We start from the raw sequence: 14,203 nt of genomic DNA on the forward strand, positions 1-14,203 counted from the left end.
TTTGATAAAACGATCTCCACACAAAATACTGCTTTATAGCACGCTGTGCATGCAACCATGCTATAAAATAACAGCTGATGTCGGATGACAGCGGTTTGCTATTTGGACCATTGTTTACATTTTCCACTCCCAGTTGACGTGTCAAAACCATAGCAAAACAAAGAGCAAATCAGAACGAAACACTGCTAATCGCTTTTCGGGGTGTTTTAAACACCGAGTGTTATGTTTGTGAGCCTTTTTTACACCCTAAAGTCTGTAAAATTTGTTCGCATTATAGTAGCATAAAACGTTTTCGTTCCAAACATGGGCAAAGTGGTGTTGGTTACCGGCGGAACCGGTCTAATCGGGAAGGCTATCGAAACGGTGATAAAAGAAGAAAATCCTGCGGATGAGCGATGGATTTTTGTCGGATCAAAAGATGCCGATTTAACGTGAGTATTGGAAAGCAGTGATAACTTATTAGTTTTTCATATTTCGCTTTCTTTGGTATACTACCCCATCTGCTACGTGGCATACTCGCATGACCTAATTTTAAGTTCACCTTCAGTATACAAAATTAACTCTTTCTTCAATTTCAGCAATTTAACTGCAACGCGGGAAATGTTTCTAAAGCATCAACCAACGCACGTGGTACACCTGGCGGCGATGGTCGGCGGATTGTTTCACAACATGAACAATAATTTGGATTTCTTTCGCAAAAATATGCTGATCAACGATAATATTCTTCTGCTTAGCCACGAGCTGAAAGTAAAGAAGGTCGTATCGTGCCTATCGACCTGCATTTTTCCTGATAAAACATCCTATCCCATCGATGAAACTATGGTTTGTATCGTTGCGTTTATACGATGAGCAATGGTGTGAAATGATAATGATTTATATGGTTCCTTTTTAGATTCACAATGGTCCACCGCATGATTCGAATTTCGGTTACAGTCACGCCAAGCGTATGATCGACGTACTAAATAGAGCCTACAATCAACAGTACGGCGATATGTTCACTTCCGTAGTGCCTTGCAATGTGTTTGGACCGCATGATAACTTTGTGCCGGGTGTAAGCCACGTCATTCCGGGTATGATTCATCGTCTGCACGAGCTGATATTCGTTAAAAACACCGACGTAAGTACAGTACCGTGCAATTGTGTAAACGTTTATTCTTCTCCTTACGCTTCTCCTTTCTCTCATTCCGCGTTCCACAAACAGCAACCGCAAGAAAGTAAAGTATTCTCCGTGTACGGTACGGGTAAGCCTCTTCGGCAGTTCATTTACTCGCTGGATCTTGCCAAACTCTTCATCTGGGTGCTACGTCAGTACGACAGTGTTGAACCAATCATCCTATCAGTCGACGAATCGGCCGAAGTTTCGATTGCACAGCTCGCTGAATCCCTGGCGAAAGCTTTCGAATTTAAAGGAAAACTTGAGTTTGATACCACCAAAGCCGACGGCCAGTACAAGAAGACGGCCTCAAATGCGAAGCTAAGGAAGCTTCTACCAGACTTTCAATTTACAAACTTTGATGTCGCAATTAAGGAAACCGTACAGTGGTATACGGCTAACTACGACCAGGCAAGGAAGTAAATAAAGGAAGGATTTTCTTTGAAACATAAACGCCCGAGTGCCGTAAGTAAAAAGTCATCATGAGATAGGAAAGTTTTTGAGAAAAAAAACACCATTGAATTATTTCCTAAAAACGATGAAAGCTTACAATATTTATTATGTACAGGTAATTAAATAATATTACAGATGTAAAAAGAACGTAGTAACGTCACGTTGTGCTTCCGCTGCTCGCCCGTGGTCAGTGTGTCTCGTGAGCCTTTCAGCAGTCCAGTGTGTGTATGTGACGTTGGTAGTGTTTTGTGATGATAAATTTGCTTAAGCTGGTAACGTTAAGGCACACTGTTTGTTAAAGTGTTTATCGCCAAATCGTAAAAAAGTACACTTTTCACCAAACGTTCTGTTTAAACAGGTTGGGTAAGCTCTTGTGATGATCTCGTGCTTACTAGATTGGTAATGTGCTTCAACACCACATTTTGGAAATAGAATTGTCATGTGCTGCTAAGATGCTAAGTACGATTAACTTACTACCATTCGATCTGGATACGAGCGCTGTTTTGTTTAAAAAAAATATGCTGGATCACTTAAAGGCTAGGGGTGGCGTGATGGTCACGATAAAGCGAAGAAACATCGCAGATGTATGCTCATCTGGCTGAACCCCACGTTGCAGCATAGCGGAGCATACGCGTGAGCACGTTGAGACGAATTGTGTTGGGTGAAGAAGACGAAGGAATGGTGAAGAGTAACGTGTAGCGTGTTGTTGTAATTGTGTTGGAACAGCCGTTCGGCTGTCGATCATTTTTCCGCCTGATGGTGTGAAATGGGTAAAGATTGTCTTAACGCCTAAGTAGTCACCACCGAAATGGTGTATTTGTGTTCATTTTGTTCTAGTGTAAAATGTTTCCATCAATGTAATGCGCGTGTAATAATGATGCAAGTGACGGTTGGTGGTGGAATGTTACGTGTCGAATGGTATGTAATGCTTTGTGTTGTACGGTTTGCACGATACCCAGGGCAGGTTCTACCCCGAAAGGTGTGAAAACCTGCAACGGATCTGCTTCCGTGCAGTGTGTATTCGTGTGTACTATCACTGGATGTAAATTAGTTGGTGTTGGTGCTATGCTTCTGCCTGCTCTAAAGCCGCTCTAGTACGGTGGCAGGTACTTGTTGTTGTACGCCGGACCCTGAGTGGACTGCAGCTGTACTCGCGTCACCTGTGGACTGTTGGCCGCGGTTTGATAGTTCGGAACCGGGGTAATAAATTGGTTCGGATTCTTCAACGCCTGCTTGATCCACTGCACATCAATGTTCGAGAATGAAACGATCTGATCCGGACGGTTGCAACCGTTGTCGGCAGAGTAGACACCCTTCAGGTAGTAGGTACCGCTCGTATCGGCACAAGCCAGCGCACTTCCTACATCAACCTCACAGGCATCACCCGACGGTCTGCCACAGATGTGGGATTCCGGTGCAAATCCGTTTCGCTGCAGCTGGCTTTGGCTTTCCGCTTCCGACAGCAACGAGATCGACATCTGTTGCATCAGTGCATTTTGGATGTGAACTGTAGACGAGACGGTGAGGATAGAAAGTATAAGTAATGATCTCCTGCCAGGAAAATGGTACCATTTGAAACCCTTACTCTTAAGCACTTCCTTGCCCCAACCGGTGGTAACACAGTTCTCGTACGATGCACTCGGCACAACATCGTTCTCATCCAGACAGATGGCACCGATGTGCGTATCGAATCGTAGACGATCCTCCAGCACCAGCATGGCTACGTCGTAGTTCAGTGTGGTCGGATTGTAGGCCGGATGGTACACGATGTCCTTCACGCGCACGATCTGGAATGTCTTTGGTTCCGCGTCAACTCCCAGGCGCCATTCGCCTCCCTTGATTTGAATCGTTCGTGGGTTTAGTCTGCAAATGAAGGGAAGTCGTTCAATATCTCGCATATCTCCAATCTCCTTTTCAGGCTTTTGGTGAGCTTGCTTACCCATAAACACAATTGGCAGCCGTTACGACGGTGTTATCCGAAATGATGGCTCCACCGCAGAGCAGAGTCTTGTTTGTCTCCAGCAGCACCATTGCCTGCCACGGGAACTCACCGAATCCGGTACCCAAGGGTCCTGCACCACGTGGTTGCGTGTTCTACAAACGAAAATTGTCCGAATTAAATAGTGCTTTTTACTAAAATCCATCATGAATCTTTTGAGAAGAGTCATTCTTGGGAATCCTCGTTGAGGAGTCTTTCAAACTAAAGTTGACTCTCAGGTACATGAATTTGCGAAGGCTCTTTATGTGTGTCTTCGTCTCCAAAGATATTGTTTTGCAGCGTCAGCTGAGATCCAAGAATCTCCATTGTCCAAGAATCTCCAAGAACTCCAAGAATCTCCAAGAATTATGAGTCTTTGACTCAAGTCATTCATTAGGTTTAAAGCTTCATTCAGATACCAGCACTAGTAAGTAGTACTACAATCTATCTCAGAGAACAAATTACTTATTACTCTACAAATCAAGACATCAAGCGGTAAGCTTATTGATAATAAGTTACTAAGATTCGTCTTCCCATAAAGAAAGCCCCTATTCAACAGTCACAATGGATGGCATTTAGAATCAATTTTACGACCACTTTAATATCCCGCGGACTACACGCGGAGTCGGGATGATATATGACCAAATCGTCATATTCCATTTAGTACGATGCATTAGCATATTATTATTGTATTGTGATCAGTTAGGAAGGGAGCGAAACCACCCGAGATGGGATCTCGCTTAAAGCTCAGATTCATTTATGGCACCCATAAATCCATTGACCTGTACCATCACCCGGTCTGTAAACGGTGTTGTCAGCAGGTTCTCTCCCTCTCGTTGTCTAAACAAAAAAGGAGGTCGTTTTAGCGTGACATTGGAAATGATTTGCGTCCTCTTTAAATTTCATTCTCTTGAGTCATAATTCACGTACTCACTTAGTAGGTAAGATCGCGTGGTCCGCGCGTATACTTACATAGTTTCTCGGAGCACACTGTTGTGGCTTAGCGAACGTGCTCTCCGATCGTTGGTTCTGGAATGGGCGGAACCGTGTGTTGCCACTGTTGGTAAACTGCAAACCGGACGGTGCAGCATTCACACGCTGACCGACGGTAGACTGGAAGGAAGCGGACGCCGTTACGCCGCGATCGTACTGCGATTTGGACTGTGTCACTGAGGCCGTCTGGCTGACAAACTGGTTCGGTGCAAACGATTGTGTGGATGTTACCTGTGACGGTGATGCCTGAATTGGTTCCCCTGGACGGCGTCCATTGCCGTTACCGTTACCGTTGCCGTTGCCGTTTCCAGCCGGTTTGTACGAACCATCGTCGAAGCCAAGAATTTCCGGATTGTACTGTCCGAGCTGACCGACCGGCCATGGATCAACGTAGTCAGGATCGCGACAGCACACACCGGTAAAACCACGTTCCAAATTGCGACAGGCCGTCACCGGTACGCGGAACAGCTTCTGCTCCTCCGTCAGCACAACCGGAGTCTTCGAGATGACACCGGTCGAGGAACAGTACTCCTCCTCGGTACAGTTCATCGCGGCCGAACATCCTACTGGGGGTAGTGGTGGCGGCGCTTCCGGGCCTGGTGGGCGCGGCGGTTGGAATGGACGCTGGGTGGTCGGCCGGATGACGACCGGTGTTTCGTTGGCCGGGTTCGGGATCTCGTCCTGTGGAGGTCTGATCTTGTTAGGGTCGTCATTGGACGATTCTGGCACTTCCTCCCTGGGTGGAATGTACTCGTCACCGCGGAATGGTGCACGGGTGGTGGTCGGTGGTGGGAAGTAGCGCGTCGTCGTTGGCGGTGGCACGTACCGGGTGGTGGTCGGTGGTGGCACGTACCGGGTGGTGGTCGGTGGTGGCACATACCGTGTAGTGGTGGGTGGCGGTACATAGCGTGTAGTGGTGGGTGGTGGGCGAGGTGTAGTGGGTGGTGGAGGTGGGGGTGCGGTTTGTATGTTTGTGACGGTGTTTTGACCCTCCGGTGGGAGGTACTGATTTTCCGGTACCTTAACGACGTAACCTTCATTCGTCAAGACGGTCGATTGGGACAGCAGGGATTGCTGTTTGCAGCAGACTTCCGGTTCGTAACATTCACCAGTCTGGAATGGAATGGAAAGAACGATCAAGAATGGTTAAAGAGGTGAAATTTGTTAAATGGAACGACAGCGATGCAGTAGGTGTAATGATTGATCTAAAACGTGACGCCTTCAAGAATACACGTTACTGGACATCCCGCTAGGAACTGTCAACGGTCGTGAGTAAATTGATTTATAAATATACCCCCGCATTTGCAAGAGATCATCTGGCCAAGTCCTTCACCGTACCGATCGATCAATTTTGCAAATGCTTTTGCCCAATTAATCATCTTCAGCCTTCGGTTTTGTGGAGGACACGCTGCTTAGAATACGTTGTTCATAATCGAATATCTGTTTTTTCGTTTGTTTTAGCAGCGAAGATGAATGGGGGGGCTTGGCTTGATCAGTTTATGGATGGGATTAACGACGACCTGAACTGTTCGTTCTTAAGCAACACAGCATCTGGTGATCATCCTAATGTGAACTTCTTCGAGGCAACGCTAACCATGCTCGTGTCCAAAATTGGAGATGATCGGCTAATGGTGACGAGTATCACCATTCGCGTCCATAAACCAAATGGGGATTCTTCGCTAGCAGCCATTCTTCTGTATGCTCAGCAGCAAAGCGAGTGTGCATAATTAATTGCTACCTGGCTTACACATTTGCTTCAAGCTTTGCGTTAACGTTCGCACCGAATGGCCTTTACTTGCTTGATGCGGCGAATTAAGCGGCCGACGGTAGCCAGAAAAACATCGGCTCCAACTAAGCGACCGACAGATTTTGCTTTAATCCACCGTTCGTTCGTGCCCCGACGAGTGTCAGATGTCAGCTGTCACAAAAAGGAGAACGCGCGGTAGAGGATTCGTCCGCAATGTATGGCAAATATGATACAAGCCTTCCTGTGGACAAGTGTCCATAGTTTTGTGTCCCAACGTACTGCTGTCGCATTCCATCCGCTTGTGCCACTGACTCTTATCAACATTTCGTAATCCTTATGCTTTTGCTTCCCCCTTCCAAATTCGCGACGAGAGTTTTGCGACGAGACAACCGTTTTGCAGCCTCAGGTTGACCCTTTCCAAACCGTCGATCGAGCGCGTTGGTCCTGATCGGCCGGTTCATTGCCGGTGCCAGCCCGAGCGGAGAGCGGGAGAGAAAATCCCTCAAAACAATGCTAGGCGGTCACAGACAGTAAAATGTGCAAAGGAAAAAAACGAAGCCCAAAGAAACCCCAAACCGGACCAATCCCGGATGTATTGGTAGCCAGGGTAGGTAGGTCAGGCTTGAACGTGCGCATAATCGTCGACCCGCGCCGACTCGTTTTTGGGCTGAATTCTTTCGCTTTTCCCTTTCGGTCACGGTATTTTTTGGTTGGTTACAGGAGAGAAGAAATCATATTGTGTGATGGTGATTTTTTCTTCCTCTTCTTCTTCTTTTTAACTACGCAGTTTTGCCCATTTTTTTACATAATCTCTCTTGCGATTGAGTCAGCATCATTTACCAGGGAACCGGTGAGCCTCGTGATGCAAAAAGGAAAACAAAATTCAAAATGAAAAAACAAACGTCCTCAACCTCTGAGCAATAAACGGGCCCGCGATCACGATCGGCAAATAAATGATCGTCCAGCAAAACCGTTGCCGGGCGGCTGGGGGTGGACCGCACCGCACCGGATAGCAACCGGTATCGATCGGTGTCATCCCATTCCTTCTGGTGGGTGTCTTATCCGACCCGCTTTCGATCGGGTCATCGATTTTGTGTAATAGAAAAATATTGACCCATTTCAAGTGTCGGGACAAGACACACAAAAGCCTTCGCTACACAGCAACGGGGCGTGCCCGGATGGGGGTTTTCGACGTGCCCCAAAACGGTAGCCACTGTCAATGTTTGTACGAGACAAATCGTTGTACAAACGGAGCAATTCATCAAACAAAAGGACGTCAAACAAGCACGGGAAGGGAAAGATCAATATTTGCTTGAAACTTCGGTTGGAACTTCTCCAATGTTCTCCCGAGCTTAGTGTCAATTACTCGTGTCTAACGTATTGGTTCTTGCCGTGGTTGGAAATTCCTAGATTTTTTGGCGGCAATTTCCATAGCAAAAGATGCTTGCCTTAAGCTGCTTCACTACATCCTGGTTGGTTTTTGGCCACAGATCCGTGTTATCGAAACCATTTCGTACCATCTTGATGTATGCAAATCGTATGCTAATCGTTGCTCATTTATTTGATTGCTTAGAAAGTGGAAGGGCTAGTAGGAGCAGGCAGAACAAAAAAAAATACTCCAACCCCTACGCGACAAATCGTCAACATCTGCTTTGAGGTTCTTATCCACCATCCATCTCGAAAGGGACGTGCGCCTTTGGATCCGGGTGTTCTTCGGTGAAACATAAAACGCTGCTCTGCGTTAGAATTTATGACAATCCGGCATAGCCGGCCAGACCTAATAAAAATACGTACGGCGCGGACATGTGAAACATCGCGCGCTGTTCGATACAGGCATTTTTCAATATGGTTATGATGTGTTCAAATTAAGCCACATTCGTCGGCGGACGGCGGTGGTTTGGCGTAACCATTTGCCATTGACACAGTTGCGTACCGACCGTAAACAAATGTCAACCGACAGCAATGGGAGAACACAATCAGTTGACAGCATCGCGGTCGGTTGCGATCGATTCCGAGATCGCGCGGACCCTTCTCGGGGGTGGTTTTTTTCCCCCTGTGTGGAGACGATCCACGGCAGCAGCACAGATCTCGACAACATCGTGTGTCGGTTTCGCTTTGCGTATGCCTATTTTTACCACTTTTACGAGGCTCAAGAAAATCCTACGATTGACTAGCGCCTGACAGAAGCCATCAGCAAGCCAGTGTGGCTTGGTTTTCCACCCCGGCTGCTTCGTCAGGGGGTGACACGTTCTACCATCGCAAGAGAGATTTATTGGCCAGATTGGTTCTTGACCGACCGAGCACGGACCCCTTTTCTGGTGAAGATTATGTCGCCACAATGATCTTTGAACTACCAGCATTTGGACGGACAACGTGACGCTTGCTACTGGAGCGTCGCGCATGTTCACGGCTCCCTTGTATCACCCGTTTCGGGGATGAAGCATAACATCTTCAAAAGGTAAACAGTGTTGCTCGTATGAAACCGCGAAGGACGATAAAAACGAAACGAAAATAATAAAAAAACAACAACTACATAAACATGACTTTCTTACCCCACAAAACGGGTGGGGGGGAGGGCGGGACGGAATTGGGAGGAAAAGAAACAACAACAAAAAAACAAAACACAACATCCATCAAAACATCTTCACGTCGCTTCACGAAAGTCACTTCAAGGGGTTGTCTTGAGCGAACAAGTTTGTCTCATTTGTTGTAGAGGAAGCAAATTAGAGACTAGCACAACCGCTCGTACCAAAATAGGTTTGCTGTCTCTGCTTCGTGATGCTGTGGGCTGGTTTAAGGGCAACCATAAATTTCGACCACCGACACACTGACACCTGGTGACCTTGTGCACCATCATGGAGTGCTTTCGTGTGGTTAATAAAGTGCATCGAAACAACCCATTAGATGCTGTTCGTCAAGGTTCTCACATTACTTCGGTTGGATCTTCAGCTTAATGAGTGTGTTTTTTTTTATAACTACTGGAAGTAAACATGCTACTGGCAATTAAAAAAAGGAGTTAGTTTGATAGTTTGAAACTATCAAATAATACTTGTTTTTTTATGCAATACGGAGAAGATATTTTTTTCTTATATCATTATACCATATTCAATTAGAGATCGTAAACTAAGCTTTACGCTAAGCTTTCCTTTCTTTAATGTTCCATATCATGTTCCCGATCCGATTTCATCGCATTCAATTAACCTCCCACGAGGTGGCGCCTGAAATGCACCCCCAAAAACTAACCGGCTTATCGGCCAATCTCTCTCTCTCTTTCTTCCTTCTATCAGCAATTTCTCGTCGCCTAATAGCAGTTGTACGAAATGAATGTAGAAAGCAAAAAAAAAAGACTTTATGGTCAATAAAAACATTCACAAATAAGTAAAATCTAGAGCAAGGAGTAGAGAAGGTGCGATAAAATATGTCGTGAAATTTTGCAAAAACTTTACAAAGTGTAGCCAAATTGGTTAGACAGATAAAGCCGTTTCTTTCAGGGACTCTTTGGGTCTTTTGGGTCGAAAAAAAAGCTTTAAAACAGTCTCTTAACACCCACCAAAACATTAATGTTTCTTCGCTATGGAACAACACAAATTGGCAACGATTTTACCCTCGCTTTGTCAGCTCTTTGGCTCAGTGTTGTATAATTTAATTAACGTAGTTTATTTAGGGATCTAGCAAACTAAGCGCTTAACTGGTCGAAACTTGCTAGCTGCCTTGTACGGCCATAACACTAACCACCCCGTACCTGTTTGACACCTTATGCGGGAGTTTTTTTCTTCTTTCTTTTGCTACTCGAATCAACTTTAATCAAAGGTCGACGATCGCGAATTCTATCGGGGATTGGTATTTCTTGCGCGCGATCATCACAACCTGTGCCTTTCATTGCCACGATGGAGGCGCATGATGATTCATTCGGGTAACACATTCCGATGGACTGTTTAGCGAAAAAAAGGGGCAAACAAAATCGCTACTCACACATTGATTTCATGATTTATGATACTTTTTTTGTGTTGTTTAACTGCACAGATAACAACATTGTCTCGACTCCAAAATCGAACCCAGCTTTCCAGTGCAATTTGCGGTGTTAACATTGCATAAGAGGACACCAATTTTCGAAACTGCCTTCCCTTCCTACTGGCAGCACTGGTGATAACTTATCACTATCACTTAACTCACACACAACAGCAAGCAAAAAGCAGCAACATAACTTGCCTCATGCACATAAGGAAACAATTCCTCTTTATTCGAGCGGTCTCCCTTTTCCCCCCCGGGCACCTCGCCCGTTAACGTAACGAAATCAGTGAAAAGGAAGTTACCCGACGGAATGCAACAAGTGAGCTTGCGGGTGAAGACAAAAAAAATACGAGCTTCTCCCCGAAACCTAGCCATGGTCATCTGTTGCGGAGACAATAACCGGGACAGAGCGTGAATTCTGCATGCCCAAACTCCTGAACCGGGTATGATAAACCGGTTTAGTACATAGGAAAATGTACGATTCCTAGCTGCAATACAAATGACAGGCGCAAAAATGGGAAGAAAATTTAAAACAAAACTCAAGTGTGAAGGAAAAAACAAACCAGCAACCCCGAACCTTTTTGGAGTGTGTTGTGACAATACGCGCACACACACACGCGCGCATGGGTTGCAGGAAAGCAGGGGGAAAAAACCTGCCAAAAAACCACATTCTTCGTGCCCGGTCATGTGTCACCCGCGGGTGGACCAATTGGTGAATTGGATAAGATCCATCCCGGCTTTCCTTCGGTGTTGACTTGTTTCACTTCAAAACTGGCAAAACTGTCCGTACGGTTCCGCATCCCAATATAGCCTCAACGGCTTAATAACTGAACGATCCACGCTACGTAATTATGTGGTTCTGACCGATCAGCCCCGGTACCCTTCATTGTAGCAAAATCGTTTGGTTTCGAGTGCTTTTATCCTCGAGGCACAGCCAATGTTTCTGTATCAAAATCCAAAAACCAAAACAAAACCCAAAAAAGGAACCAAACAATTACACACTGCACTGCGTTGCGCATTGACATAACGCAGGTAATTTATGTGCATTTCCCAGCTGACATTGTGGTCCCGTGCTCAACACGGCAAGTGATGAAAACCGTAACCGTCTGTTCTGTTGTTGTTTTATTTTATGCAATACCTTTTCTTCACTGATCGCTGTAGCAAGTTGTTATAAATCGACGAACAATTCACTCGATCGACAGTGAAATTTATAGGTTTTTATGTCAATCGAAACCGGGCTCTGGTGATGCTGGAAGGGAACCTTCTTGAGTTATTGATCGTACAAGCTTTGAAAGGTCATGTATAAAGGATAGGGCATGAGATTTAAGGATAATCGTATGTGAGGAATGCTCTGTTTTGAGCTGTGATGCAATCGGTATCAATCATTAAAACTGGCTATAGTTAATCGAGTCAGTACAAGGCTATTTATTTTTTATAAAAAAATAAAACAAGATTCACTTTATAAAAAAAACAACAAACCCCTCTAATTATGCTTCCTAACGACACCAAATTTGGCCACCGTTCAATCAAAACTAGAAACAACGATTCACGTACCGCTTGTTCGATACGATCTTCCGTTAGTGAGTCATTACCAGTCAACCGAATTAAGCAATAAAATCATTGACGGAAGCACCCAATTTACGTGGGATTAGCGTACTTTCTGGCATGGAACTGGAGACTTCATTTTTTTCATACTTTTCCTTCGCCATATTCTTTCCTCTCTCTCTTTTGCTAGTTTAACCTTGTTTAGACACGACCGTGGCAAGCGTGTGCTTCACGTGTAGGCGGCATACCTAATGAGACACTGCTCCGGGGTGCAAGAAATGGCGCCTCCTCGCAGCAAGCTGTCGATCAGTGCTGCCCGAGACTTGCAGAAGGAAGAAGTTGCCACCCGGCAATGGTACGGCGGCGGGGTGGTTTGAGCCATCCACTTCATGGGGTTTCGCGTGCCTCTCTAAAACCTAGCGAGGTTTAGAGATCATCTACAAAACGGCTCACCACACTGGTTCACATTTTCCTTACGCCCGGTGTGACATTCAACCGAGTTCGGCACGATGTACGATATTAGTTTACCCTTAATATGAGTGGTAATGGGTTTTGTGTGCTGTCAGCGTTGAAGATTTGTCACCGGCACCGATTTTTTTTCTCTCTTCCAATCTCTCGGAATGTCACCGCTTTTGCTCTAATCATGGGATGCCAAAAACAAAACCGGTTTCACGAGAGGCTACGAGATAGCCAGTCAATTGGGCGAGGATTGAAAAAGTGTGCCAAAATAATTGTCCTGCTTTGCCTAACATTGAGACACTTTGGTGTGACACGAAAACCGTACACTTTATCGCCAACTTTTTTTTATGTGTGTTTGTTAGTTTTACTTTCGTTTGTTTTTAAAATGCTCTTCATAATGGTGCTTTTTTTTGGTCTATCTAAACGGAGTACATTTTCTGCACTCGTTTTCTGCACGCTTGTTTCGAAACGATCAATAGCGATCACGTTCGTCACTTATACGATCGTTGAAGTCGTCTGTTTGCTTGTCTGCTGACGGGGAATGCTGCCGTGTGTACCTTGCGTCTGCGGATGCTTCTCTAATGATTACTTTGATGAGCAACCCGTCGGTACACTTCAGGCCATTTACGGAAGCACAACCGAGTATAAGTGTGAATTATTTCGACAAACATTACACACTATCATCTGGGTTTTGGTTTGGAATGCTTTGCAAACTTCATTTTATCGGTATTTTCCCATTACCTCTTTACCTTGTGCGATAAGGACAAATAGTGCACGATGTTATCATACAGCAGGCAAACGAATCGTAACACAAAGGATTAGCTTTGTTCAATGGTTGTACTCGCTATCGCCAAACGGCTCGGAATCGATTGGCATAACATTAAATTCCTCATTAAGTGCTTAGCTATCAAAACGTTCGACAAACGACGAGCTTAGCAAACATCTCTGGTAGCTAATTCTACAGGACGCTATCAAGGGCTACTATTTTTTTATTTAGATATGCCGTAACGTGCGAAACCATCTCCAAAATACAGGCGATTACAAGCAACAAATTTTGTATGAGAATTGTAAACTGATTTGCTTAGAAAACAAGCAACAAACTCATTTGAATATTCATTCGATACGCTTGATTAGCGATTCAACGAAATCCGAAAATGAAGCCCTTGGTTCATTATTTGCTCGTAAAACTGATCGACGATCTTGGTGGCTATGGTTCGTGGCAATTCGTTCCGCATCGGATTAGGGATGGTTTTGTTATTTACGAATCGAATCGAGAGGAAGTCCTTCATCACATCATATGTATTATTCAATCCCATTCACAGAGCTTCTGCCGTAAGGAGAAGCGCATAAATACTCAATATTTTCTAGACGAATCGTTGTAAGCAATTAGTTTATGACGTTACACATCCGCACGAAACTCAACGACGTTGGCGAATTACCGCGGTATTTTCCCACCGCGGTATTAGTCCGATAAAAGGAAAAGCTAGTTAGGCAGACGGCACTTGACTAGCAGGTCGGACGCCGTACGTCATTAACTCGACATGCGCATTGTCTTGTGCGCGGTGTGTACTTAATTAACTGATTAGAATCTGCACTCCATCAGCACCGGCCGTTCCATTCCGTGAGACCGCCAATCAATGAATGGTATGGTATGTATGTGTGTGTTTGGAATGGGTAAACTATTCCAATACACAATAGTCACCGCTAGGGTTTTAAGCTGAGCTCCCATCGATTACAGACATTTTTTTCTCTGTATCATCTGATGGAGAATGCGCTTCTGAGGAATTTGAGATTGGATCGTTTAGATGTTCAAAAACAAGAATCTATTGCACGCGTATCGAACGGATGCCTGATAGCGATCGGT

The 14,203-nt window shown here is 45.1% G+C and overlaps 3 protein-coding genes across 5 annotated transcripts in view; 2 read left to right on the plus strand and 1 right to left on the minus strand.

Annotated features, from left to right (window-relative positions):
• The window catches only part of LOC125765666 (uncharacterized), a 291,187-nt gene that overhangs the window by 181,773 nt on the left and 95,211 nt on the right, over positions 1-14,203 (plus strand). The window lies entirely within an intron of this gene.
• Positions 108-1,606, plus strand: LOC125765673 (probable GDP-L-fucose synthase). The gene is made up of 4 exons (XM_049431051.1): positions 108-431; positions 579-822; positions 893-1,117; positions 1,202-1,606. The coding sequence occupies exons 1-4, from the start codon at positions 304-306 to the stop codon at positions 1,574-1,576; spliced, it is 972 nt and encodes a 323-aa protein (XP_049287008.1). The 5' UTR covers positions 108-303; the 3' UTR covers positions 1,577-1,606.
• LOC125765653 (inactive serine protease scarface) overlaps positions 1,676-14,203 on the minus strand; it is a 32,690-nt gene continuing 20,162 nt past the window's right edge. Inside the window, exons 5-9 of one of the 3 annotated variants that reach the window (XM_049431012.1) lie at positions 4,809-5,690; positions 4,557-4,697; positions 3,546-3,700; positions 3,192-3,469; positions 1,676-3,113 (exon numbers count right to left, since the gene is read on the minus strand). In XM_049431012.1, the coding sequence (XP_049286969.1) occupies positions 2,698-3,113; positions 3,192-3,469; positions 3,546-3,700; positions 4,557-4,697; positions 4,809-5,690 (1,872 nt within the window). In that variant the 3' untranslated portion in view covers positions 1,676-2,697. Of the gene's footprint in view, positions 3,114-3,191; positions 3,470-3,545; positions 3,701-4,556; positions 5,691-14,203 lie in introns of all 3 variants that reach the window. The other 2 variants (XM_049431013.1, XM_049431010.1) reach the window with 2 other exon arrangements.

The sequence above is a fragment of the Anopheles funestus genome, chromosome 2RL (assembly GCF_943734845.2).
Source record: "Anopheles funestus chromosome 2RL, idAnoFuneDA-416_04, whole genome shotgun sequence".
In the NCBI taxonomy this organism is placed as follows: Eukaryota; Metazoa; Arthropoda; class Insecta; order Diptera; family Culicidae; genus Anopheles; species Anopheles funestus.